The sequence below is a fragment of the Perissodus microlepis genome, chromosome 12 (assembly GCF_051167445.1).
Source record: "Perissodus microlepis isolate ML-2025 ecotype Zambia chromosome 12, ASM5116744v1, whole genome shotgun sequence".
NCBI classification, from domain to species: Eukaryota; Metazoa; Chordata; class Actinopteri; order Cichliformes; family Cichlidae; genus Perissodus; species Perissodus microlepis.
This window is the reverse complement of record NC_140472.1, coordinates 34,785,083-34,812,681: the sequence shown is the minus strand read 5'-3', so window position 1 is coordinate 34,812,681 and position 27,599 is coordinate 34,785,083. Positions and strand designations below refer to the sequence as shown.

Genomic DNA, 27,599 nt, shown 5'->3' with positions numbered 1-27,599 from the left:
ACAGTGAAATGTGATTTCCTCTTTAGAGCCACCAGGTTTGTAGTTTTGAGCGCACTGCCCGGATGGTTATTGGTTGGCCTGCCATGGCAACAGATACAGAAATCGGCATTTGTTAACTGCTAAGAAGCTAATTGCTAAATATTATAAAACTTCAATATGAGTTTGTATTTGGCTCAAAACCCTTAACACATAATATGCAACTGAAAACAATAATAAAAGGCATAATTTGATGATGCTGTGAAGTAGTTTGAGTTCATGGGCGTTGTCTCACATTTTCCTTTCCTCACAAAAATCTCACTGATGTGATTCAGACAGGAAGTCTTACTCGTGTTAGCGCATTACTTTTATTCATACTGTAGAATTTCATTCTTATGTTATATGAACTTCTAATTGACCATGAGATGAATCAGCTACAGCTGCTTTATAATTATGAAGAGGGTTTGTTTATAGGGTTAGCCCAGTGCTGCTGTCGCTTCTGGGTTTGAAAAGGAAACCTCATCTGGAAATGCTTCACATTCTTTCTGATGACCAGCAGGGGGCGCCTCCTTTGATTAAAGCAAGATGTCTGATCTATAACCTCAGGAAACATGCTTCCAGTGAGTTTATGATTATATTGGTATTGGAGTTTTAGGTTATGTTTAGTATAACATGAAGTCAATTCAGTTCAGTTTGTTTGAATTCAGTTTTATTTATATAGCATCAAATTATAGCCAACTGCTGCCTTGAGGCTTCTTATACTGTAAGGTAAAGAACTAGCAAATATAGAGAGCAAACTCCAACAAGCAGACGACTCCCTGTGAGCAAACACTTAGTGACAGTGGGAAGGAAAAACTCCCTTTTAACAGGAAGAAACCTCCGGCAGAACCAGGCTCAGGGAGGGGCGGGGCCATCTGCTGCGACCAGTAGAGAGCTAGAGGAGGAAGACGGGACAAAGACATGCTGTGGGTGAATGTTATTCTTGATTTATTTCTGACTTCTCATAGAAGTCTAGTGTACTCGCTCAGATTTGGGTATAAAAATGTGAGGTATCCCCCAGCGACACACCGTCAGTGCTGTGATGCCGTCATCACCACCAGCCGTCATCATCATATTTAGTTCCCTAATATTTAGCTTTGCTGCCATATTGACACAACAGAGTTCTGTTTAAACGTGCCTCAGTATTGGGACCAGTGCAGAGGTCCACCAGGAGATGACCTTCAGCTGGAGATTGGCGAAATGAATATGTGGTCTGGTTTGCTGCTTTTTGTTGGCGGGGTTATCAAACTTTCTCATGGCACGTCATCTTTCCTGCAAGTTTTTCTCATGTGTTATATTAAGAGGCAGAGGCTGTGCGGGAGTCATACATAATTGTCTTCACTGGCATGCATAAGCATAACTATACAGCGTGCCTTTATTTAAACATGCATTCTTCAGCTGACTAATGAGGCTAAACTCTGCAGTCACTGTCAGACACATCTTAAAGTAATAGACTCAGATGGAGAGTCACTGACTACAGGCTCACTCTGTGGCTGCATGACTGACAGATTCTAAGAGTTTAAATAGAAATCTGTTTGATTGAATCTACATCTGGCTTATGAGTGCATGCAGATTTCCTTGCTTTTGATTAGTGAAGATAAGTATGATGTGAGAGGAAAAGACAACTGCAGTGAGAGATGCATGTGTGGACCACAGCGTACCAGGATGACGAATAAAGTGTAACTTATGGAACTGCTTTAAAGCATCCATGAAATTCCTCTTTAGTCCCAGTCGTTTGTTAGATAGAGGACGGGCCAGCTGGAACAAATCCCTCCTCCTCTCTTTCTATATGAAGGGTTTTGTTTTTTGTGAGAATACCTGAGCAGACAGACGGTCTTGACCAATCAGCTGATAGATGCAGACAGTGTGGTAGCCTAACCTGAACAGCACCAACTGGAAATGTGACTTTTATTATTAACCTTTAAGTTTCCAGCAGCTGTGCAAAGCTTGGCCACCTTTAACGTGTGTCACGTTGCATAATCGGCTCTGAATGGTGAGGCGCTGCTGTGTCTGAGGTGTGTGTGTGAGACTTGCGAGTGTAAATACACTGCAGGTCTGATGGGTAAAACAGTATGCTGTCAGAGCAAACGCTCATTGTAACTCAGACGTTCTGCGATCATCCTCCTCAAATTCCTGCAGCTTCGGCAGCGTTTACAATGTTGAGATTCATCGAGAGTGACAAAATGAGCAAATAAAGCATGCTGATGTTTTGCTGAGAGCTACGTGTGCTCAGTGGCCTACACTCTTGGCCTCAGAGACTTAAAAGAGCATTCTGGACATGCACAGCTCCTGACATATCTGGAGCTACTGTGTAGGAGGGGCGGGGGCAAAAAGGCAAAAAAGAAGAAGAAAATATCCTATTTGATTAGGGAAAAAAAAGAAAAAGTAAGTGAGCCAGTTCCTCTTTGCGGTGAACTGTAGCTAGGCACAAGAGTTTTATTCACCGACAGTTCTTAATGTTCCCTGTTGACTTAGCCAAGGCTTGTTGCAGAGGCTTGACCCCAGAGCTGTTTGGGTATATGGTTTGAGGTGCAGGGGAGAGGCACACCAAGATATGCAAAAAGTTTTCTCCTCTGCAGTCGTGGGTTCGGCTCGGCGTGCAGTGCCGAGGTGCTTGCATTGATATTTATACGTTTAAACATTTTTAATCGTGACCTATATAAACCTAAGACGAGCCCACATTTTCTGTTGTCGTTTCAGACGGACATTGAGAGCCATTCACCGGCGCGAGGTTTTATTTTAAGTCAAGTGTGGAATCCCACCGCCTCCTCAAAGCCGTCTGTAAATGTTTGCTCTGTTTGGTGGAGCGGCACAAAACGACACAACCAAATGAATTCCTGCGTTGTTTCTCAGAGCAGAGGCTACCTGATATTTTTGCCAAAATGATAATTCTTTTGATTACTTCATTCTTCTCCAAGATTGATTTTTCCAAAAACTGTTTCCAGTGAAGCTGGGGGGAAGCTTCAAACACACACAGATATATTGAGGATAGTAGTGGCTCATTGCCATGTTTGACGTTTATTAAGTAGACATCTGAGATGTTTTTGCAGTTTCCTGTTTATCATTTTCAGAAATACTCTCTAGTTGTTTTTCAGATTATCAGCAGGCCTCTGCTGAAATTTGTGAAAAATAAACTTCTGCGAATTCCTTTAAAGAGTGGGGATGAAAATGTCAGGTAATGATGACGAAGGTTTGCTCACATTTTTCAAAGCAAACACACCTTTGGACAACATGGAGGGTGAAAGGTGGCAGTGTCCCGGCTGAATCCAGGCCTTTTTTTAACATTGCAGGTTTTTTTTTCAAATGAAAGCACGTTCGTACCGACCTCCTTAAGAAGTTTAGACTGAAAGAGACTGTTTTTGAAAAACTGGAGCCCTTCAGCTGAATCCCATGTGTTTTCTTTGGCAGAGGAGTGCTGTCTGCTTGGCAGGGGCTGATGTTGGGGATATTAAACTGATGGAACACAGGGTTCCTGATCCCTTTTTTGAGGTTTGTGTTTAGGTAGGACATTGTCTCCGCTGATATCGGATAATGCCGAATACTGGGTCACAGAAAATATGTCACAGTAAACTCTCAGCAAGGGCAATCGTGGAATTGGAAAGTGTGTTTTGACTTAGTGTCTTCACACTAATTATAGTATTGATTCCACATAATAATTCACTACAGATTTTATCATACAGGCTGCATCCCAGAGAAATGATTTTCAGCTACAGACGCATTTCCCCAATGTTTCTTTCTTATTCCAGTGTTTCCCAACCTTTTGGAGCCACGGTACATATTCTCATTAGAAAAATCACACGGCACATATTCTCATTAGAAAAATCACACGGCACATATTCTCATTAGAAAAATCCCACGGTACACCACCAAACAAAAACGTCGCAAAAAGTATATTGATCATTTTTCTAAATTGGCTGGGTTTGTCCCCAGTATACCTGTTTTGCTTTCTTCTGAACGCTACTCATGCTGGGGAATCGTAATTTCTCCAGGACCCAAGTCGGATTGACTACTTTTCCTTTTCAAATATGTATCTATTGCTATTATGTGCTGCGACTATTATGTAATTTCTCCTTTGTCTTCTTCTGTTTTACTGGCAGTAACCTAGCAGGTAGTTGTGCTGCCCTCTAGTGGAAGAGAATGTAGTTGTTCTCACGCCGATCGCTTAGAGTACTAATCAGGTGCAACCAGATAACCTTCCACAGCACACCTATGTCCCACGGCACAGTGGCTGGGAAACACAAAGATATTACCCAGGTAGTGGCTTGAATGTGGGCGACGTGAGATGCAGTAACTGGTCTGTTCATAAAAGCTTTACTGACTGTCTTCTTCATCTAATCTAGTTTTACTAATACGTTAATTAAAGGTATGCTGAGGGTGATTTTACACATGATATATGTGATCACCTTTTTTATTATAGTCTGATTATTCAGCTTGCATCCACTCATCTCTTGATAATAAATGCATAAAGTTACATCGGTGACTGCAGAGAATCAGCTGCAGGAAACAAAGCTCCCTGACCTGGAATGTAAACCAGAGGTCCCCACCCCCCGGGCCACGGAGCGGTACCAGTCTGTGAGTCGTTTGGTACCGGGCCGCAAGAGTTGAGGCTCAGGTGTCAAATGTGTGGTTTTCAGGGTTTTTATTGTTAACTTGGCTTCCCTGGGTCTTTTCCCGTGTGTTATGAATAAATCCTTTTCTTTGATACCGATACTGGTTTTATTTTGTTGTATTTATACGCAACACTTTAAAGGCCGGTCCGTGAAAGTATTGTCAGACATAAACTGGTCCGTGGCGCAAAACAGGTTGGGGACCTCTGCTGTAAACAGTCGTGTTCTTATGAATATGATCGTAATCATGAATAGGTGTGATTTATGGCCCTGGGATTATTCTGGGTGTTGTTTGTAGTCTGAGGAGGGATTGGCTGCCTGCAGGTGAGAAGTCTGCGTGAAGAGCAAAAGAGGGACTGAACTGGTTTCAACCATGAGCATCAAGATTTCAACTCAAATTTAGATTTTTATTTTCATAATCTGGCTCATCGTCGTAATGCCGCAGTGGAAAAACCCTAAAAAATAACAGGAATTCATGAAGTTAAACTGTTGTAGTCATATAAAAACCTGAGAGGACAGCTCATGTCTCGTTTTCATACCTCAGTGTTTATAGGATTCAGCAAACGTTACTTGGAGGACAGCTCTCAGACGGGAGTCAAGAAATGACCTGTGATCAATTTGAGCACCCGTCTGTGTAAAATGTAAATCGATAGAATGCGATTATGAAACCTTTCATCACACTGAACTAACTAAACTGGGCTATTGATTAAATGACTGAGACTCACCACAAAGAAAAGCAAGCAGCACTTATCATCGGGTCGGCCATCGCAGGAGACGACACGGAGCTGTTAAACTTTAATCATCAGAAAGCTACAGACTGAATTTGATCAGAAAGGTTTTCAGCTGCCTCTTCGTCGATAGCCTGTGTTGATTCAGCTCTCACGAAGATAGTTTGGTTCTAAATAAGCAATTTCAGTGACATTAAAAGTTAGGAGTGAAACGGTGTCAGCCTGTGCAGAAGTCTTTAGGTTTGTAGTGCTCGCTGTAAACTCTGGATGGACGACAGTTGGTCTGATGTTGTGCTGTCTCTGCTTAGAAATGTTGGCCTCTGTGGTCTGGCTCTGAATGGTGTCTTAGGTGTTTCTCTAACTGATCACTGTGCTTTAAAATCAAGAAGGTCTCAGAGGAAGAAGTACGTTAAAATGATCACACTCAGTAATATTTTGTCTCTCTGATTAATTGGTTTGAAAAGGCCACCTTACACCTTTGAGCTCTGCAGATCTGAGGTACGGTGAAAGGGCAGAAAGCTGCTTTTGCAGAACATTTAGTCACAGGGATTTCAAATAATGTTGCTATTTTATCGTAATAAAGATTTGTGCCAAATGTTGTTGAAATTAAGGCAAAAAATGTCTTTTGTAAGGTCACAATTCCTTTTAGCTTTGACCTCCAAATTCAAGAGACACTGAGACTCGGCTGTCCCGGTTAGGCTGAGCCAAAAACCAGAAAAAGAGTCTCAGATACTAATTCATGCTAAAATTACTATTGGATACTCATTTACAACCGTATAGATACCATCAGTGTTGTCTTTGCCTCATCCCGGTGAAACTACATCACACAGCACCTGCAGACAGGTACGCAGCCCCTCCCCTCACTATCAGCCGAGCACATGAACAGTAGCTGACATGTTAACCTAGCCGGCGTTAGCTTACACGTTAATGTTAGCTGCATACCCGATATCCACAAGCCCAGCCTCAAGGGTCACACGCTGAAATGAGAGAAACTCTGTGTGCACGAGTGAAACCACTGTGTTTACATTTTTAATGTATTACTTTAATTTAATTTATTACCTCTAAACTGTATTTGATCAGCAATTGAATCAGTGAACTGAGTGATCAGAAGCACGGCACTACCTAAGATCATTTTAAAATATTTGTCATATCTATATCTATATATATAGATGTAGATAGATATAGTTATACAAACAAAGTGGTGGTGGCTATAGGACACAGTGGTGGTAGACAAACAGAAGCAGACGGCCGTAGCGATAAATGTAGCAGTTCTGAATGACAGCGATATCAGGAAGAAGGAACACGAGAAGCCGGAGAAATACCAAGGGCTCAGAGAAGAGCTGGAGAAGATGTGGAGGGTGAAGGTGACGGTGGTCCCCGTGGTAATCGGAGCACTCGGTGCGGTGACTCCAAAGCTAGGCGAGTGGCTCCAGCAGATCCCGGGAACAACATCGGAGATCTCTGTCCAGAAGAGCGCAGTCCTGGGAACAGCTAAGATACTGCAGGACCCTCAAGCTCCCAGGCCTCTGGTAGAGGACCCGAGCTTGAAGGATTGACCGCCCGCAGGGCCGAGTGGGGAAATTTATGTGTGTATTTATGTATATATACATAAGCATTGGAATCAGGTAATCAAGGCACCGTGTTAAAGTTATTTTATCAAATTTTTTTTATGAGGCCGTTTCCAGCTGCAGTTTTGATGTTCTGATGTCTGACATTTGTCCACCTGAATCATCTGATCAAGAGCCTGTTAGCTGAGTTCAGTTCAGTCCAGGTAACGGTCCCTTACCTTACACGAGCCTTCAAAATGCATTAAAAATTCCTGACTAGTGATATAAGCTCATTAAATGTGGGACTCGTGACCAGGAGAAAGCTGCAGTTTGAAGCTTTTGGACCATCTGCAGACAGAAGTGTGAGGAAAACACCCGGCTGTACAAGCTCACTGCTGGCTATTATCATCAATTAGGCATGAAATAACAGGTGTAGACTAACAGAAACACCAAAAAGCTTTCCAAGGTAGGCATGCAAGCTTGAGAGTGCAACAATGCTAATTTCCTTTATTGGATTAGCTTCAGTTCCTCTGAATTCCTGCTGCCGGAGACATTTCATGATGTTTTATGCTAAATTCTGGCCTCAAGTTATCACACTTCAATTCTCCTAAAAGAGATAATTATGTTCTGTTTCTCCAGGTAAAAGCATCCAAATACATCCTAAAGTTAACCATCCTCTAAATATGAGAACCTCGGTGTGTGCTTTAGTTTTTAATTTATTACTATTTTGGGCTCTGACAGCAGCTGAAACACAGATAATGATGCTGAGTTATATCCTGACTCTGCTACGTTTGACCTGTGATTGAATAGAAATGAGCAAATATACACTAGAAACCAGATGAAGTGAATAACATCTCAGTACAGATGAGAATGTTCGGCTGGAAAACCTTCACCCATGGAAAGAAGTGTTACTTAAACACGGATCACCTAGTTTCACATTACTGAATACCTGAGACCCCCTCATTGGTCATGTTTCCCCCCTCGAGCAGGTACACGGGACCAGTAAGTGCGTATTGATTGGACATGACTTTCCTGACATGATAACTCAAATGATTGATTTCCAGCGTTGAGCTGAATTGAAATGATATTGTGGTTTATGCTGGAGCTGTGAGGTGTAGTCGAATCAGTCAGCAGCTCAAGGACATCTGAAGATGTCACAATGAGATTTTTCACTGTGAATGAGTGACGTCGTTTCTGAATAACGTAATAATATGTATGTTAATCTAGATTTCTAAGGTTTGATGTTGTATCCATAGGGATAGATACTGCTGCTCTGCTGTGCTGAAGACGGAGATGAGTGTGTAGGCTGAACCTACGGCCACGAGCGTGTGTATCGACCAAAAACAAGATTGTGAATATAAGTGGTGAAGATGAGCTTCCTCTGAAAGGTGCCTGGGCTCTCTGTGAGACGCAGGATGAAGAAGTGTTATGGAGAGGCTCAGTGTGGAGCCACTACTCCTCTGCACTGAGACGAGCCAGGCGTCTGACTCAGATGCCTTCTGGACGTGTTTCGGATGAGGTGTTTTATGCATGCGTCCAACTAGAGAGGGACCCTAGGGCCAGGTTTCAGCTGGCATAGGAACTCCACATTTCTGCTCTCAAATAAACATTCAAAATCCATGTTTACGAGCTTATTCAATCACTTTTGTTATCTGAATGCCGAAGCTCTCACTGGCATCCTCGTGTCTGAGACGATAAAATAAATGAAAAGACGCCGTAGTGCTCCTGCAGGTGAAAAGAAACACCGCGGCGTGTCTTTAATCCTTTCACGTACAGCCACCTGTGACTTTAAAAAACACACCCATACGTATGAGACACTGCACAACTCTGTGCCCTTTTGTTCAGAAAGGTTGGTGTGTGTCTCTTAAGGCCACGCTGAGCTTAAAGCGAATGCTGTGGTTCAATGACAACATCACAGAGACAAGCTGGCAGGTGGCACACAATATGTGCTTTTACCCCCCAGCTGTAAGAGGCTGATGGGGTACAGTTGTCACCCCGCCGGGCGGGCGGCGTGGAGCCTAAGTTTATGAATGTGATAACTCTGGAAATAGACGATCCAGGAGCTTCAGATTGATGCTGTAGGTGGAACTACTACAAATCTGATGAGTTTGAATCCCGATGACCTTGACCTTCAGATTATATTTTCATCATGTGAATGCGATAACCTGAGAACAAGGCGATGTAGGATTTCAAATTGATACCATAGGTGTGTCACTGGAAGCTTTTTTTTTTTAATGTGAGAAAACACACCCAGGGCTGGACTGGGACAAACATCAGCCCTGGTGTTTTTGGTCTAGACGTCCCACTGTGATCGCTCAGCGAAGGTAGGCAGAGGCACCGTCACGTTAAGACGTCTGACCCTTCAGGACGGCCCATCGGCCAAAAAGTGCGTCGGCCCACCGGGAAAATGCCCGGCATGCCAGATTAGCAGTCCAGCCCTGGGTAGTTATGCAAACCAGGCAGTAATGGACTCAAACTAGAATTTAATTTCCTTCTAATAATATTTGCCTCAACATGCATTTAATGCCCATAAGCCTAAAAACGCCCCGCTCCTCTGTCTTGTTCCCCTGTGACCTGTTTTTTTTTTTTATATAAGACTCATTAGACGGCTCGGCTGGCTGTGCAGCAGTGTTAGAGGAGATGGCATCACTGTAATGGAGTTTAGTTTAAAAGTATTTGTTACAGCAGCCCTACAAGGCTCTGCCTGCCCCCCCCCCCCCCCCCCCCCATCCACCCCCTCCCCGCTTCCAGCTACCTTGAATTGAATAAGCAGAAGAAATTGGAAGGACAGATTTGTTCGAGACACATTCAGCGTGCTATGATTTCTAATTTACCTTTCCTGAATGCATCACCGCTTCTCCGAGCTCATCCTTGCCAGAAAGAAGATAGAAATTTGCACAAAGCTTAAATTCATTTCAGAGCTGTTCTGTTTTCGGTGTTTGGATGAAAAAGCATGAAAAGAGGTGCGTTTTTCTGCAGTTTCTCTGCTTTTCAGGGATAGATGTCAATTTAATCTCAGGACAGCAGCATATATATATCCAACTGCTTATACTCCTCAATTCAAGCCAGAGAGCTCAGCACTTCCTGTGGTCGGCGTGGTGGAAACGACACACCTTACTCACTGTGTCGGGGCAGGATTGTAGCTTCAAGATGCAGTGAGCGTGTTTCTGGTAGATATTTGTTTCTGAGTGTTTACATTAAAGCGTGGTAGGATTCAACGAGCCGCTCTCTTCTCTCTGCTTCACTTCTGCCTGTTCTTAGATAAATAGGTTTAGAAGCGATGGAGACAACAGGACAGAGTTGAGATGGAAACTAGTTTATCAAAAAAAGCTGTTTTTAAGTAAAAGCTCAGACGGTCACTGTTGTTTTCTTTCAAGCTTTAGTTTCTTTGAGATCCTCCGAACGCTCCCCTGTGGAGTGTTGTTCTTAAACGCGGCTTTAATCAAAAATTTAAACGATTCAAATGTCAGCACCCGGTCTAATTACACACGCCCCTCTGTGATTTCGGTTTTTATTGTTTGCTCTGCGGTGTCTGAATAAGAAGGTGGCATTTTCAGCTGCTGAAATACTTCATAAGTGGTCAGACTTGAATGGCTTCCCTTGATAGCAAAACAGCTTTCATCCAATTATCTGTCAGTCAGTTTGTTAGCACGATCCTCCAGCTTCACCTTTAAAAGTCACCTCAATTTATTATGAGAGTGAGAACAGAGATTCAGATCTGGAGTCTGCCTCTGCTCGGCTGAGCTTAAATAGAGGAGCGTGATCTGTCGAAGACCCTTAAAGAACCTCACAGATGGAAAGAGCTCTCGGTATCCGAGCCCCATACATTCTGAGATGTTCAGCCATCTTTCATCCTCGGCTTTCACCTGCCGTTGGTAAATAAGAAAGAGCTACGGTGCATGAATCTCACTTCAGTTCAAGATATGCCTGCGGGCTCAGTTACTGTCAAGATTCCAGCCTCTTTGGCTTCGAGCTGAGGATTCAGAGTGGTGGATGAGCGCAGAGTAAATAAAGATGACGAGGTGGTTCTCGGTTCTGTCAGGAATAAATCATGGCGGAGATGAAGAGCAGGCAAACCGCACTCCGGCCTGATAATGCACGCTGACCTACAGAATATTTAGAATCTGTTTGCAAGCAGGCGCCTGCAGGTGCGCGATAAATATAAGCTGAGGAGAAAACGTGTTCAAGTGAGCAGAAAAATGTAAACTTTTCAAACACGGAGCACGTCTGTAACATTAGTCTGATGTAAGAGGTTTTACCTTACAGTCTCCACCATGTTACTTACTCTCTTTGATAAGGATGACGCGTCAGGAATCGCTGGATTTTTCTTCTTCTTTCCATTTGTTCCGATCAGCTGCAGCTGTCATCTAGAGTTCACTTGACTGTGAAGAGCGTTTATCTTCTGCGTGTGTTAGTTTTGCTTTGTTGGGATCACATAAACACTGATGCAGTTTTAAAAATCCTTTCTGTACGTCTGTGTCTGCTACTCAACGAGCTGTAATTTATCTTATGGTATTTGTTAGTGTCTGATTAGACAAGTGAAGTCAGAAATGGTGAAAACAGAGTTTCCTCGGTAACCCGCGCACACTGTCGTTTGTTTTTGGCTCGCTCTTTCTTCTTTTCTTGTTTGAGTGTTTATACATCTGTGCAAACTTCAGATTTGTCTTTGCAGAAATGTCCAGAGACCACATTTCTATGGGAGATGTCATAAAAACCCTCGTCATCTTATGCAAAACGGACCGTGTTTTCCGTATAAGCTGCAGCGTTTTAACACTGTGACGCCAAATGGCCCCGAATCAGGCAAAGAGTCGGTTTATACGGCACGATGAGTGAGTTTAAGCTCCACCTCGCCGTTTCTCTAAAGATAACTAAGGAGTTTTTTCCCTGCAGCGAACCACGTCTGAGCTCTGTCACGCAGTAAAACCAACACACTCGCATGTTTATCGTATTTCACTATTTTTGCTCTTATAATCACAGATGGCCAATTAAATGAGCCAGTTCATACGTGACACGTTTCTGCATCATAACCTGGTTTATTGTACTTAATCATATGAATCTTATTCTGTTGCCAGAAGTAAACTTGCATTAAACAGCGCTGAGCTTCTCCCCCAGACGTCATGTGGCTGCCAGACGTTTTCATTTCATTTCACTTGCAGCACTTCAGATACGAATATTCAGTTTATTGGTTTAGACTTTCAGCTGGGACGCTTACACAGTCACACAGTATCGATGCTGCATGTAAATTTAACTAAGAATTTAATTTGGGATCCATCCAGTCGTTTGTGTAAAGGAGGGGATGGAGTGCCAGCCGATTGGGGTCTCAGGAAGTGGGAAATGAGTTGAGAGTGAGGGTTGGTCACTAACAACATTAGCACACAGTCCACCAGACTGTTGGTGAAGAGGCCAGAGGGAGTTTAGTCCTGCCAGGAGTTTCAGAGCAGCAGGACCGATCGACTGAGCGCTAACACAATGTGTCTGCATACTGTGTGTACAGAGTGTGTGCGCTCACTTAAAATGTCACACACTCTCATATGGGTGACTGTAGTTTTGGAGCATAGCAAACCGAGCGTAGCATTAGTTAGCCTACTCACATTTGCCGCACCCCTGTAAGCCGGTTTGCAGCCCAGCTTCACCCCAGCTGCTCGCTTTGTACTCTTAATGAACTAATGTCATATTGTGTTGTTGCTGCTGCTCTCTCTGCTTTCTCCACTGCACATGTGTGCTTGGTAGGGAGGGCGCGTGCGACACATGGAAACATGGTGCCAAAGATACGTTACTGCTGCCTCTGAAAAAGTTCCTGCTTTGCATTTTAATTCAGAGACTAAAACTGTGATGTTTTCTATTCGTTACAGGTAACATGAAACATTTCAAGCCTTTCTTTTTTTATTTTTAAGGATTGTGAAGCCAGAATCTGGGACCTTATTTTTTTTAGCTTATAATCTAGATGAATAATTTTGCATTCCAGAAAGCATAATTTTAAGGAAACAGCTGTAAAGTGGTTTTAGGTTGTTTAGCATTGACCTTATTGTGTCAGCGTGTAACACCTTTTTCAGACCATCATTTGGTCTTGATGGGTTGCACATTCGGTCTGTTTGGGCATTATTGCGTTAGCCGGACAGCGTGACCCCTCATATCCGCCATAAACAACAGACATGACTGGCTTCTTATTGCAGGAAATCTGAGGTTGGCAGGTAGCCATCACAAAGCAATTTTGTGCTAATGTGTTACTAACGATGCAGCGCGCTGCAGGACCACCACCAGCCTTTGTTGGGTAACAAGGTGATAATTGCAAACAGAAAGCTGAAGAAAAAGAGTCACAACAATATGGCAAAGAAAAAGAGTCCTGCACATGCCAAGCAGTTAATGAGAGGCCCAGATTCTCTCTTGAATAAATTACTAAATATTACATTAGTGCGTCTGCCTTTGCTTTGTATTTATCCTGTATTTTATGCATTTTTCTAATTTTAATATTGTTCAGTAGGACATTCTGGTGTCATCTTTCTGTGTCTATACGTGGGAGAGGAAACAAATTGGGGGCATTTGACGTTCAGCAGATGTTCTAGTTGGATTTTAAAGACTGAGGCATTAATTTACATTTACATGAAAACACTGTCACAAAGTTTCTACATTATTAATACATGATGGGGGGATTTTGTGGGGCATGAAGATTTTACTTGTCTCTTAATAAAACGAATGCTATCAGAGCAATGAGGTTTCTGGGTCTATCCACGCTCGCTCGCAGTAATGAAACACGCTAATGCACAAGTTCTACACAGTCACTGACCTGCTAACCTGTTGCAGGCTGGGATGATTCGCACCGAATCGGATGAGTACTTCATCGAGCCGCTGGAGAAAGGCACTCAGGAGCTGGAGGACCAGGGCAGGGTCCACGTGGTTTACCGCAGGTCAGCTCTGCTGCAGACTCCCTTGGACATCTCTGTGGATTACCAGCTACAAGGTAGGAGGCACAACCACGGTTCCTGCTGTATTCTCTTACTTATCAACTAATGGTGTGACACTCCTGTGAGGTCACTGCGGAGGGTTTGCCGTGAAGCTTCTCCGTATAATTAAATCTTTTTGTTAACTGCTTGTGTCCAGCCCAAATTGTCTAAAAAGCAAACTCCTGAAAAATGAAACTGACCTTTACATCTGTGAAGAGTCCAGACTTCACCGTGTGGCTCACACAAATACAACAGTAGCAAGTTTTTAGAGATATGAAAATGACACACAAAACAAAACATTAAAAAAATGAATGTTGATATTGATGAAAAATGTAAATGTTGGCAACAGGAGTTTAGGTCACTTGTTAACATTTCAGCATTTATTCGTAGTTATCAGTGAAAGCAGTTAATTAGATTTCGTTCCCTGTGCTGCTGCTGCTGCTTTTACTGCTACTGTGACTTCTGCTGTTGCTCTGACTGTTGTTATTAATGCTCCAAACTGCAAATTTTACCCTCTATTTATACCAAATAAATGTCATTGTTGCCACTGTTGGAAAATGTAATGCAGGACTGTGAAGGAGAACCGTGCTCAGGAAGGGTGATGAAACCACTGACTCACCGTGTGTTTAGGAACAACAAAGTCTATATTAAAACATAGAATCGCTTCACCTGCAATTTTTAAAAAGGGCTTAAAAATATGAAGCAGGGTGACGACTGACTCGGGGGGAGCAGAGTCCTCTCCCTCTGGCTGTGGGTAAACAGAGGTGAGATACTGTGTTTAAGTCATGCGCACGCTGTGCTCGTGAGCCCGCGTCAGTTTGTGCTTACTTTATGATGAGATCTGAATTGTGACAGACGTGCTTAGTGTTGCATTTCTTTTGCCTTTTCTCCACACGTCGGTGTGCCAGTCGACGCATTTGTCCTGATTGCTGCTCTAAAACTCATTTTCTCTGCCTTCATGCCCCTGCATACTAAAAACTGATGATCAAAGCCATCCTGAAGAAAGAGCAGAGTATGTTGCAGGCAAATAGTTGCTCAATTTAAAGTTCCTCAACTACAATTTTGTTTCCATTTCCCCGCGCTCGCAAGCTGCCATGTGGGGATATTTATTCACCTGGAAGTTTGAGCAATCCCAAAAAGAAATTTGTCTTGGTGCGGGCAGAGGCCATAACCATTATTTCTGATGTAATTCAGTAAAGAGATTATAGAAATTAGAAAATGCACAAAAATAATAATGAGGTAAATAAATAACTTGATTCAATTATTTGTCCATGACTGTAAAATTAGGTGGAGTTTGAATGTTGTCGTTAGTGATTAACAGGCTGTGAGAGCTTGGATCATGGATGGACGGACGAGTGCGGATCTGAAACGGTGACACTTTACAACACAAAACCCCATTAATTCATTTAATATGTGTATATATAATAAACTCTGTTGCATAGACATCTGTGAGCTTGACTGTGAGATAATTCAATGGAGAGTTTTTGACTGTCACCTAATTTTCCGATGGTTATCACGTCGTGTGTAGTAACAGGGTAAATTACCAAGAAGCAGAGTAAATTTCATCCTCACCTCCCTCAGTAATGCTAATCCCATCCAAATGGGGCTCGAGTCAGTTTAGCATCAGCTGAGAGAGTTGGTACTGTGGGATAAAGCTCTGTCTTGGCTCTTTGCCTGCTTTGAAACAGACAACAGATGTTCTTTAAGAAAACACGAGAGACTGATTGTGCTGATAAGCACCAGCGCTCTCAGTAAGAAAGCTGAGAGACGTTATCAGAGGTCGGTTCATCAGGTGGTCTCATTCTTTAGTGGCAGAGGACAGAGGCATGATCCCATTATCTGATTTGTCTCATTTAAGGAATTAATTTCTAACAAATCAAAGAAAAGAAGGACAAAGGAAAACATCTGTGACAGCTGTGAGCTGTGCTGAGAGTACAGGTCCAGAAATATGATGACACAAACGTCCTGCAAAACTTTAACAGTGTTTTCAATGATTTAGTTACACAATGTAAATCCTGAAAAACTGACTTTATGTGAAGAAAGTGTGTTATTTCATCACCTCATGTAAAGACGGCAGTACTTAAACTGAGTGAAGTGAAAATTGGTGATCTAATTTTAAGTTAAAATGGGATAAATCAGCAGAAAGTGTAACTACGAAAAGCTGATCTTGTGCCTCGAACGCCGCAGACTGAGAGAATTTAATGAACATTTGAACCAGGAACGCCGGCCGATGATGGCGGCGAGCTCCTCCACACAAACACTACAAACCACATCACTGATCCACATTAATGCTAAACAAAGCATAACTGTGATCACAGCACTACTAAATCAACTATTTGAGGTGCTGAATTTTCTCTGGTCTCTGTGCAGTGTTAAAAATATTAAAAATATCCACATAATACAATAAAATAAATTCAAGCAGTACAAATTAAATTAATTTCACTAGTTTTATTTAAATACGTTGCTGCATTTATACCAATTTCCCCCATTTACATATTTCACATTACTTATTTATAATATTTATAAAATATTGAGTATGTGGGATACCAAAACTACTAAATATAAATGGATTAAATAAATATTCCAGATGCTCATTTAAATCTAAATTGAGAGCAGTGGGTGAAAGCTGTTTGTCAGACCAGTAGAGACAGCGGGAATTCAACTGGGAGGAAGACGTTTGGAAAACAGCGAGTGGACGCGAGCACAGGCTGATCAGCACAGGCTGAACTTACTGATCACTTCATGCGGTGGCTACATGTGAAAGAGATATCTGCTGCTGCTCGACAGTAAACATGCTTCTTTAGTACATTTATAGTAATTTAAAGGCCACAGTACCCCATCACTTAGCTGAGCCCTGGCACCATTATTTACAAGTGCTGCATCTTGTTTATTATGAAATGCTTCCTAACAGACAGGAAGGCACGAGGGAGGTGCCGTGGCGAGGCCTCATCTGGTCGCTTCATTGTAGAAACGCGCAGACATGATGAAAGATGGTGATTCTGATCCCGTCACAGCGTCCGAGTCCTGACCTCAAACTGGTGTGAAGCACAAAGTTGCCTATTGATCGTGCTGAGGATTTAATTATCTTAAATCCTCAGCACGATCAATCGGCAACTTTGTTACAAAAAACAAACAAAAAAATTCAACAGGTATGACATGTTTCACTTAAACAGCTGCTAAAGTCGTCATAAACTTTTGATGGGGACTGTATACAATATATATTTTGCATGGTTGGATCGTAACAAGGTTTCTAGTAGAGCTTCAACAGGCAACAAGAAGAAATGGGAGAGAAACGAAGCATTTTTTTGAGCATGCAGTTTATTAAAAACAACACTTAAACTGAATGGATAGTGTGAAACGTTTGATGGGGACTGTATAATAGCATGTCAGTAATATTAGACCATTCTATGGCAGTTTATGGCAGGAATACATCTCAACCTAACTGTTGGTGCTTTAACGCCTGCAAAAAAAATATTCAGCTGACAGTGAGCTACTAGATATACTTTATTTATCTCAGTCAATATGATTAACCAAACCAGCACTTTCTGTGAGGTAAGAGTTTGCCGGCTCCAGGAGCCGTTTAAGTGAAGCACTTGTGCGCTGCTTTGTCTCACACACCATCACAGAAATGAGAAATATCAGATGACAGTAAAGGGTTAACGCTGAGCCTCGGAGGTGCTGTAGGACAGCGGTCCCCAACCTTTTTTGCGCCACGGACCGGTTTATGCCCGACATTATTTTCACGGACCGGCCTTTAAGGTGTCGCGGATAAATACAACAAAATAAAACTAGTACCGGTACCGAAAAAAAGAAGATTTATTCATAACACACGTGAAAAGACCCAGGAAAACCGAGTTAACGATCAAAACGATAACAAAATAACGCTGAAAACCGATAAAAACCCTGAAAACTATACATTTCACACCTGAGCCTCAACTCTCGCGGCCCGGTACCAAACGACTCACGGACCGGTACCGGTCCGAGGCCCGGGGGTTGGGGAGCGCTGCTGTAGGAGATTATTTGCACTGTACGCAGAGCTGTGTTATTCTTGGCTGGGTTCCCATCATGGGATATTTTGGTGTTGATTGGATTTCTTACTTTGAAGCCATCTAGTCTGTGTCATGTCCTGTAACCCGAGGACTGTGGATGATGATGGCGGATGTGTAGGTTGTCCTTTTTCTTTCTGTTGCTGCTGTGACGCTGCTTTCCAAGGCACATCCTGCTCAGCGGGAGGTTAACTCGCAGCTTTCAGGCGTGTTATCTTGTAGGTTTTAATGTATTTGTCTTTAAAAGCACAGGATTCTCACTGGATCCATGCGCATCATCTTAGAAACGTTCACGTCTCAAAGGTTTAAATTTTGACTTTTGTTACTTTTTAGTTCTGATGTTGCAGAAGGCGAGGTAGCCGTCTGTTCGCCGTGCTGGATGCTGATGGCGTGCAGCCATTTATTTATTTATTTGTTAGCTTTGTATTTTACGTGATGTTGAAAAGTTCTTTTGTGTGAACTTGCACCAGGAGCCAAGGTGCTGGATTTCCTGCAGGCAACTTAAAATAAATCAGCGCCCACTGTGAATGGGCTGCACAGGTACAAAGAGTGAAAGGTGAAGGGTGAAGCTCATGGTTTGTGTTGGTCACAGTCCTCCTCACAGTGTGTGTGTGTGGTTAGGTGCTGGTTCTTTCAGCACCTTTATTTCCTGCTGAGGTGTGAGAGTCGGGCTGCAAAAACCAGTTTTTCTTTAATTCGCAGCACTTGTGTACAGAAAGTCAAAGCGAGCTCAGTGAGACTTGCTTTGTGATGATTAGTCAGTCTCTTTTTTCCTCTTTGTTTGTTTTTTTCTCTTTGTTTGTTTGTTTTTGTTTGTGGCTCCATGTCAGCCACTTCCTCCTGCACTGCTTTCCAGCTGCATCACCTCACTAACAGAAGCAATGGTGCGTTGAATACCGTTACACAAGTGTTGTGCCTGTATCAGGCACACTGCCTTTTTGACACGGTTCAGTTCATGTTTGCACTCCACTGCTGATGTGGTAACGCTGACACGGCCGCCAAACAACAGAGCACGTACCTGAAAGTGTGCTTTAAGGAAAACATGCCGTTCACCTTAAAACTGTGGCAGCAGTTCTGCTTTTCTCAGACTCCCTCCCTCACCCCTAAAATCACACGATTCCACGTCACATACCAGGAAAATATATATATATGTACAGAGAAAAGCCCAGCTCAGATGAGCTCCTATGAGCAGGAGCTTTGGTGACAGTGGGAAGGAAAAACTCCCTTTTAACAGGAAGAAACCTCCGGCAGAACCAGGCTCAGGGAGGGGCGGGGCCATCTGCTGTGATTGGTTGAGGGGAGGGAGACAGGACAAAAAATACATGCTGTGGTAGAGAGCTGAGATTAAGAATAACTAATGATTAAATGCAGAGAGGAGTATAAACACATCGTGAGTTAAAAAGGTGAGTGAAGAAGAAATATGCTGAGAGTGTGTTTTAGGCGTAGCCGCCTTAACACACCACATCGTCGCCATGCTTTGGTCCAAACCTTTGACAAAGGGATGCATATAAGACCAGCCCTTCGTGTCAGATTTAAAAACACTGGGTATTATTAAGCTTCAGTTAATGTTATGATTGGACATATTTCATCCCCCACACAATCTTTTCCAGCAAGTGAAAGTAAAATGCGAATAAAAGAAAAAGCCTCCTCCCAACTCAAACCGCAGTGACCTGCCTGAGAAACTCACGAGCTGCTCCACTACCAGCCCTCCTCCCTCCCAGTGCACAAACCGTGCTTCTAGGCACTGATGCAAAAGGACTCCTCAGATATCTCTGCAAGCTCGGCTGTGTCTGACAGAGCAGCAGCCTTTGATGCAGAGGGATGAAAACGCCGCCTTCACTCCTACAGCACATCTGGGTGGGAGAAACACAGCCTCCTCTTTATTGTTGTAAAGCAGGAAAGTTTCCTCAACTCTTGTGCATTTATTGATATAACACACTGAACATGCACATTTCATGTAGCTCTTCAGACACGAACAGCATATTTTTGCTCTCACCTAGAAATTATAAAGACGATGCATGAAATTATTGTTGCTGTAATTATTTTCTAGTGCAGTAAAAGCACGTTTATAGTTGGAAAAAGTCTTGCTACAAGGTCAGTTTTGATGTTCCACTGGAGCTTCCAGTCACATCACAGTGTGAACAGTTGTAATAGAAGTTCCACTTTGTCTGGACATTTTTAAATTGAGCGCATTTTTCAGGCATTTTTTGAGGCGCCAGCTCGCTAACGTTTGGGTGGGATCGAGGTCAGGCTCTTCCTCGCTAAGTGGAGCTGACTTTGATTTCATTTCAAGGCACAAACACAAACCAATGTTTAAACGTGTCCACATACTTTAGGCCATATCCTCATAAATCGATAAGGTCACCTCGACTGTGGGAATCGTGCCTGTTGCAGCTTTGCCTGCAGCGAAAGATTATCCTCCGTTTGTGGAGCAAGAATCTAAAAAAATAATTCTCAACATTTTTGCTAAATTTCTCCGTTTAACATCGCTGCTTGTGGAAACGGGATTCTGCAGACACTCCTTCAAGTAAAACAGCCACGAGAAATTCCTGTTTTCCTATCAAACAAATTCCTGTGATATGAGATGCCAAAGACAGCAAATATAAGCTGCAGGATTACGCTTGGAAAGGTGCTAATAAGCATCCACAACAGTGTTTCTTTACAGACCTCGAGTGGATCAACAGTGGGATCTGTGGAAGAGATTTGGATCTCAAAAGCATCCCACTGATCATGTTTACTTCTAGGAGATGTGTATTTTTTAAAAAAGCAGTACAATTTAAGCAAATGGTTCCTCTTTCATATTGTATAATCTGGACTGCAGCGGTACACAGGGACGACTTTAAGACAAGAGGCCAGGCTCACCCAGAAATCAGACTTCTGTTTTAACCACAGATGCAATCGAAATGAATGCTTTCCCTTCAGTTAAATGCCACGGGCTTTTAATTTGAAACAGAAACAGGAAGTGTTGATATGCACAACGGTGAGGAGGAATGAAAGGTGAAGAATAGTGGGCGATTGTGGCTCAAGAGTTGGGAGTTCGCCTTCTAATCGGAAGGTTGCCGGTTCGAGCCCCGGCTTGGACAGTCTCGGTCGTTGTGTCCTTGGGCAAGACACTTCACCCGTTGCCTACTGGTGGTGGTCAGAGGGCCCGGTGGCGTCAGTGTCTGGCAGCCTCGCCTCTGTCAGTGCGCCCCAGGGTGGCTGTGGCTACAATGTAGCTGCCATCACCAGTGTGTGAATGTGTGGATGACTGGGTGTGTAAAGCGCTATGCAAATACAGGCCATTTACCATTTACCATAACAGCATCCATGTGAACGCAGCAGCTGTTTTTTCCCCAATAAAATTCACGATTTTTCTACATCTATTAGTCACTTTTAATGTGGATTGTTTTCATTCTCGTTACTTTATTACTAAACTCTTTAAATACTCATCTTACAGCTTTTTACCTAATTTCATTGTGCATTGACAATAACAGTTCTAAGTTTGACCAATCAGCTTGTCTGGTTCTTATGAGTCTGTATCCTCGTGCTCCTTTCAGTTCAGGACAAAGTGGACACGTCTGCAGCTTATGGAGGATCTCAGAGTGAAATGTTAATTTTGATCTTACAAAAAAATAAAATAATAACCATCTTTTCTTGTTTCCACATGAACCATGTTACATGTAATCTAAAAGCAGTGTGAACGTTTGCCTGCATGTGTGCTGGAAACAGGATTTTTTTGCTGGGTAATGACAAACAAATGTATTACAAGGGAAAAACAAAACAGATGGTTGTCACTGAAATGGAAGGCACGCTGAATTAACTGTTGGCAGTGACTCTGTGCACTGTTACCACGGGTGGTAGCAGCGACTCTGTGCACTGTTACCACGGGTGGTAGCAGCGACTCTGTGCACTGTTACCACGGGTGGATTACTTTTAATGCTGGATAAAACTCAGAAATATGGTTGTGATGAAGCAGCGTTTGAAAGAACAATGTCTCGTTTCTGTGGTTTAATTGTTATTCACAGATAAGCAAACTTGAGTCACACTGAATCTGAAAATGTGTGAGTTTCACGTTGAGTTTTTTCAGCCAGCTGAAGTTTGCCTCCCTGTAGGAAATTTCTTTGTGAGTAGACGAGTCTTACAAACTGCAGTAAATGGGACTCATGGTGTTAATTGTAATTAATGTCTGCTACACCGTTACCACACTCCTCCTGTGATGTGAAGTCTCCTGTGTTCACACGTCAGGATAAAAGGCTTCTGTTGTATCCAGGTTTTCATATTCCTGCTTCTGTGCTGTGCTTTCTGGGACATTGAGTCATTTTCCAACCATGTGTGTTTGAAAAGGCCTGTTTTTAATCGACTGCATTATTTAAATGGCTGAGCCTGAAGTGCTCCTCTTGTCCATCCTCGACATCCAAGAAAGCTTTTGAGTTTAGACAGAAATTAGAAACACGTGTTTGTACACTCTTTTTAGAACATTTAGCAGATTTATTATAAACGGTTTGTGGCTTTCATAAATAATGACGGGACAACAAAGAGATGGCAAAGAGAACTGATTGGACCCCTGACTGCTTCAGTAAGGATGTGCAGAGGCTCATTTTGCTGCTGGTTTATCCCATTGGACACGAAACTGATGTGATCGTTTGCTAATGTCTTCAAACTTAATCCCAACACATTCAGAGACTTTGAACTGAAGTGTTAGTGCTCTCTGCACAATGATCAGAACACCAAATGTTTGGATTTCTTTTAATAATGATTTGTCCTCCAGCTCAGGTGCAGAGAATCAAAGTCGAGCTTCAGCTTCAGCTTCAACGTTTGTCATTTTAATGTTCTTCCAACCAAAGATGAGCCTGCCAGAAATGTAGGGAGACCATCTCAATGTGACCCAACGTCTACTGTGACAGCAACAGTGGAGACACAAAGGGAGTCGATGGAAGTAAAAAAGAGGATGGAGCATCAAAATGAATGATGGAGGAGTAACAGCTGTTCATCTTGGCCCTCATTCATTCATCATCGCACAGTTTACCTGCTTAAACTGTGCGATGATGGCTGTAATCTCAGGGTGCAGGACCTGAAGTGTGCAGGATACAGGAAGTAGGGAACTGGGAGTGACTATAATAAATAAAAATACATGAAAAAAGATGCAGATTTATTTCCCAATATAAAATCTTACAAGAGCAGACATCCACAGCTCCACGCACCTCCATCTCCTGTCTTTGTCCTGCTGATCCTGACGTGAAACCTCAGGATGGCTGTGCGAGTTTGATTCCAGGAGGAACAGGAGAGAGAAACAACAACACTGTTGTGTGTGTGATTTTCTCTTCTGTTCTTCACCCATAAAATCTAACACAAACACAGCACAGTTTGAGTATATAAACCACGGTAAGAAGAAGACATTCCTTTAGTTTCCAAAGGTCACAGAAGTCGAGATGATCGACTGCACAATCGGAATTCCTGAAGCAAGGCGATGTTTGTTGAATGGGACTCCTCTGCTCACCTCCTGCTCCCCGGGAGGAACTACGATGTGAGGCGAGGAAACGAGAAAAGGAATCTCACGCAGTGTGAAATAAGCGGAGGGGAGAAAGAACATGACACCTTCCAGCCGCTAACAGCCACTTCCTTGGCTTATAGTTTCATCTTCAGTTTATTATTACAGATTAGTAACTAGTGCCGTCATGAGAATGAGACCCTAAGACCTGAACTCTTTCATAACATGCATTTTTAATTTGATCTTTGCTATTTGGGCTGATTGGGACCCGATGAAGGAAAAAACAGAATTTTTTTTAACCTGATTTTTGTTTCTGAGAAGAATCAGATCCTCATATGAGGACATTGACTTTAAATTTGAATAGAACAGTGGCACCATAATGTTCTCGTTAGTGGATATCAGGCTCTTGTAGAGCAAAATTTAGTATTTTGCTCTAGACAACCCAAAATTTTATGTCCACATATGTGGACGCCAGGTCCTAGGAGGTTAAAAATGAAGTAGTGATATTGTGTCACCCTGTCCAGGATGTACACCCTCACTGGGTGCCATTGGCTCCACAACGCTGTATCTGAATTTAAAAGAACAAACAGGAATAGTTAGTAATGCTGCAAACAGCTGTAATTTTCTTTTGTATGCTTTTGTACAAATCATGACTAACGACGCTCTCACGTCCTCCCTGCGCTTTTGAGTTTCCCTGAAAAAACTAAACAAAGATATAATTTTATTTATGTAACCGCTGTAATTATAAAGTGAAAGTCTGACAGCCTAGCACAGCAGCAGTGGGCTTACTCTGATTCAACCCTTTAAAAAGAACAAAACACAAACAGCATCAGCTCTTTGTCCCGAGTTTGATACGTGAAGACGGATGGATGGTTAATAAATCAGTGTATTTATTACTCAACCAGTAGTTTCTGCTCAAATATCACATAGAGGTTTGACACAGTATTAACCGTGAGAATTAATCACAGTATCTCATCACATAACACGTGTGAGATGCTATATTTCCCTTTCTGACATACCCGCCCTCGCGCACAGCGCCAGTGTCATTGATGGATCGGCGTTCGGGGGAAAGTCAAAGTTACAGTGAGAGCAAATGGCAGGACTCCTGAGTGTGCTCCTGAGCTCTGATCTCCTGTTATCTGGCCTGACGCCCAGGCGAGGGATTCGCAGTTTGCAGTTTTTGAAAATGCGGCTTTATTTTCACACGTTAGTGACGACAGACTGAAAAAGTGTTGAAACGCCTCCTGTCTGAGGCTGCATATGTAATTTTCACTACCCCGCACGGGAGAACGAGGTGAGCAGTAGAGGAAGCTGATTTTTTTATTATAATCTCACAAATGTGTTAGGCAGAGTCGGGCTGAGTGTGGAGGAATTTGGTGAGGTAGCAGGAGTGAAATAAAGAGAGAAGGCAGCAGAGGCTTCTGCAGTGGATAATCCTGCTTAAATATGGCTGAAAATGGGATGTGGCCCGGTAGGAGGGAGAGTAAACTCCCAGCATAAACAGCAGAAGATGCTTTCACCACAGCCAAGCTGCTTACAGCTGTAATTATTACACTAATCAGAATAACAGACGCATGACAAATGCAACTGTGGCAAATCTAGTGTTGCTTAAAGCAGGGACTTCCTGTTTCTCCCAGTCAGACCTACACATAAAGTCCAGAGGCAGGTTAGAAAGTGTATGAGGAGCACACGTCCGTGTGAAAGATCATAGAAGCTGATTTTCAGATTGGGTCAGTTAATTACTTCACATTTTGTAAGTTGGGTTTCTCTTGAATAACGGATAATCTCGGTAGAGGGAAATGAATGACTTAAGCTGCTCATTGAATGTATGCAGTGCAAAGTAGGGCGCCATTAAGTGTGAGCGTGTGTGCTCAAAGCTCATCTGGATGAAAAACCTGTGCACGGTGCGTCCGCGCGTGCTCGGCTGTCTGTTCTTTTGCGTGCAGGTTGGCCCTACAACAGCCTTTTCTGCCTCTCACTTTGAATACCGATGCTGCGGCATGTTGTGAGAAGATGAACAAAGTAATTTATTCCCTTCAACCTCAGGAATACTTTGATATGTTGAAGGAGCAGCTGTACCAAAGAGGACCACATCAAACCAGTGAAGACAGTCAGGGATGCTGCTTGGCCCTGTAGTCAGAGGGGAAGCAGACAGAGGTGGTGGCGGATTTTCTGAGAAGAGTTTGTCTGTCTGGCAGCAGAAAAGATTCAGAATTTGAACACTTTGTCACTCGCTGGCTGTTGTAAGAGATGAGTATTGTGACCTCGAGTCACAGAATAGAGCGTGACTGTTTGGGTCAGCGGAGACGTTTTATCATGTACGTGCCCTGCAGAAAGCCGTGACAGCCGTACTGCATCGCACACACCTGCAGATTGAAAAATGGCAAACTTCATAACTATTTGGAAACTACAAAGTCACTCACTGTTGGTTCCCTGACACAGGGAAGTGCTGCTCCTCAGACATCGAACATCATCAGTCATACATCTAATTAGAACAAGAAGTCGGTGTTTGTAGGGATTTTATTTATCACTTCTAAGTTCAAAGGATCAAATTTAGAAGAAATGAACTTTCTTTACTTTGTCTCTACTATAAATAATCTGTAGACAGGTTTGGATTTCATTGCATCGTGTGTTGTGTTGCTGGTTATTGTGAACTGTGGACACTGACTCGTGTCAGATTCAGTCTTGTGTCAAAAAGACTGACTGCTTCCTCTGTTGGGTTCACAGTAGTCGGAGCCTCTGGCTCCTGCAGCCTGGCCTCTGTCGGTGACTGCTGCAGGGCAGCACAGTGTACAGCTAACGTCTCTTTTAGTGACAGATGCCCAAGTCCATCTCCTGCTGGTATATTTTCTGAAATGATGTTAAGTAGAACAAAGATCATTTCCAATGCTGCGTAAATTAGTGAGCTACTAACACTTAGATGATTAACAGGGATAAAATCCATCATTAATACATAGCTATTTGTTCATTTCAGGGCATCCTTCACCTGATTCTCTCAGGATGCTGGTTTTGTAAAGGTTACAACCCCAGAAAGTTCTCAGGGTGAGGAAAGTAACTTAAAACTGATGGAGGAACACAAGGTGGTTTGAGTCAGTTTGCAAAGCTTTGTTGGAAACATGCTAACAGAGGCCAGGATGACAAACAAAACAGTCTTAACCTAGCTAAAGAGAAAGATAACAAAGCTACATGTCAACTCCTTATCAACCGAGGACAAACAAAAACAGGCCAGCAGAATAAGACTAGCAGCAAACTCAAAAACACCTGATGTTCTGACAACCACAAAAATGACCAAAGGCCCTGAGGTGTAGCTCCAGTCAGCTTATATAGGCCTGGAGAGCATCCATTGGCTGGAGGACTCAGTCCTCGGCCAATAACATGGCCGGTTGTCTGACTTATTGAGACTGCATGGAAAATATTAGCATTCTTCCCAATCCTTGTCTCTTTTTAAAGCTTTGTGCATTTGCTTTGTGTAAGTCACGTCACCAGCTGCTGCTTTAACACTGTGATTGGCCAGTTGTGTGCCTGCGTGGTGTAATGTACTGTCGTTAATAACACAAACCTGTTAAGCATTGCTGCATGATTGCATATCATGAACAAAAGTAGGTTATAGTTCTTCTGTGACTAACTGCTCACACAGCCCAGCGTATCACCAACTCAGCACACTCCAATTATCATCAAGCAAATGTACGACTGAGGTCGGCCCACAGCTTCCTGATTACAGGTCAGTTTATAAGTTAACAACAGTCATGAATTAGCTGTGAACAGCAGGTATGATTGGACTCGAATGTCACAATAAAACAGGAAACAGTGAAACTAACACGAGCTTAGTTTCACATAAGGGAGGGACAGCGGAGGCATGAATGAACACGAGGAGGGACACAAGGACACAAGGACGCACATAAACACCGAACACACACAGAGGACAGAGGACAGAGACACAGGGGCAACCTAACAGACAAGAACTAAACAGGGAAACTCAGGACTAAGTGAACCTTAACATAAACCATAGCACAAAAATGACACCTAAATACAAGAAAACTCCAAACTTCATGTCAAACGACCCAGGACCAGCTGCACGTGAGCTCTTTGAAACCTCCTCACACCACAGGCTTGAGGGGGGGCGAGCGCCGGCCCATTATGTTTCATTTCAGCGCTGGACAGCCGGCTTTTTGTTGTTTGTTTGGCTTTCTTTTGATATGCTATCATAGCTCGCCAAACACTAGGTACAAAGCTGCAAACTAAACC

The 27,599-nt window shown here is 42.9% G+C and overlaps 1 protein-coding gene across 2 annotated transcripts in view; it reads left to right on the top strand.

Moving 5' to 3' along the window:
- adamts3 (ADAM metallopeptidase with thrombospondin type 1 motif, 3) overlaps window positions 1–27,599 on the top strand; it is a 137,556-nt gene that overhangs the window by 18,231 nt on the left and 91,726 nt on the right. For both annotated transcript variants that reach the window (XM_084945449.1, XM_084945450.1), the window contains exon 4: window positions 13,699–13,855. In XM_084945449.1, coding sequence (XP_084801575.1) covers window positions 13,699–13,855 — 157 coding nt within the window. The remainder of the gene's footprint in view (window positions 1–13,698; window positions 13,856–27,599) is intronic.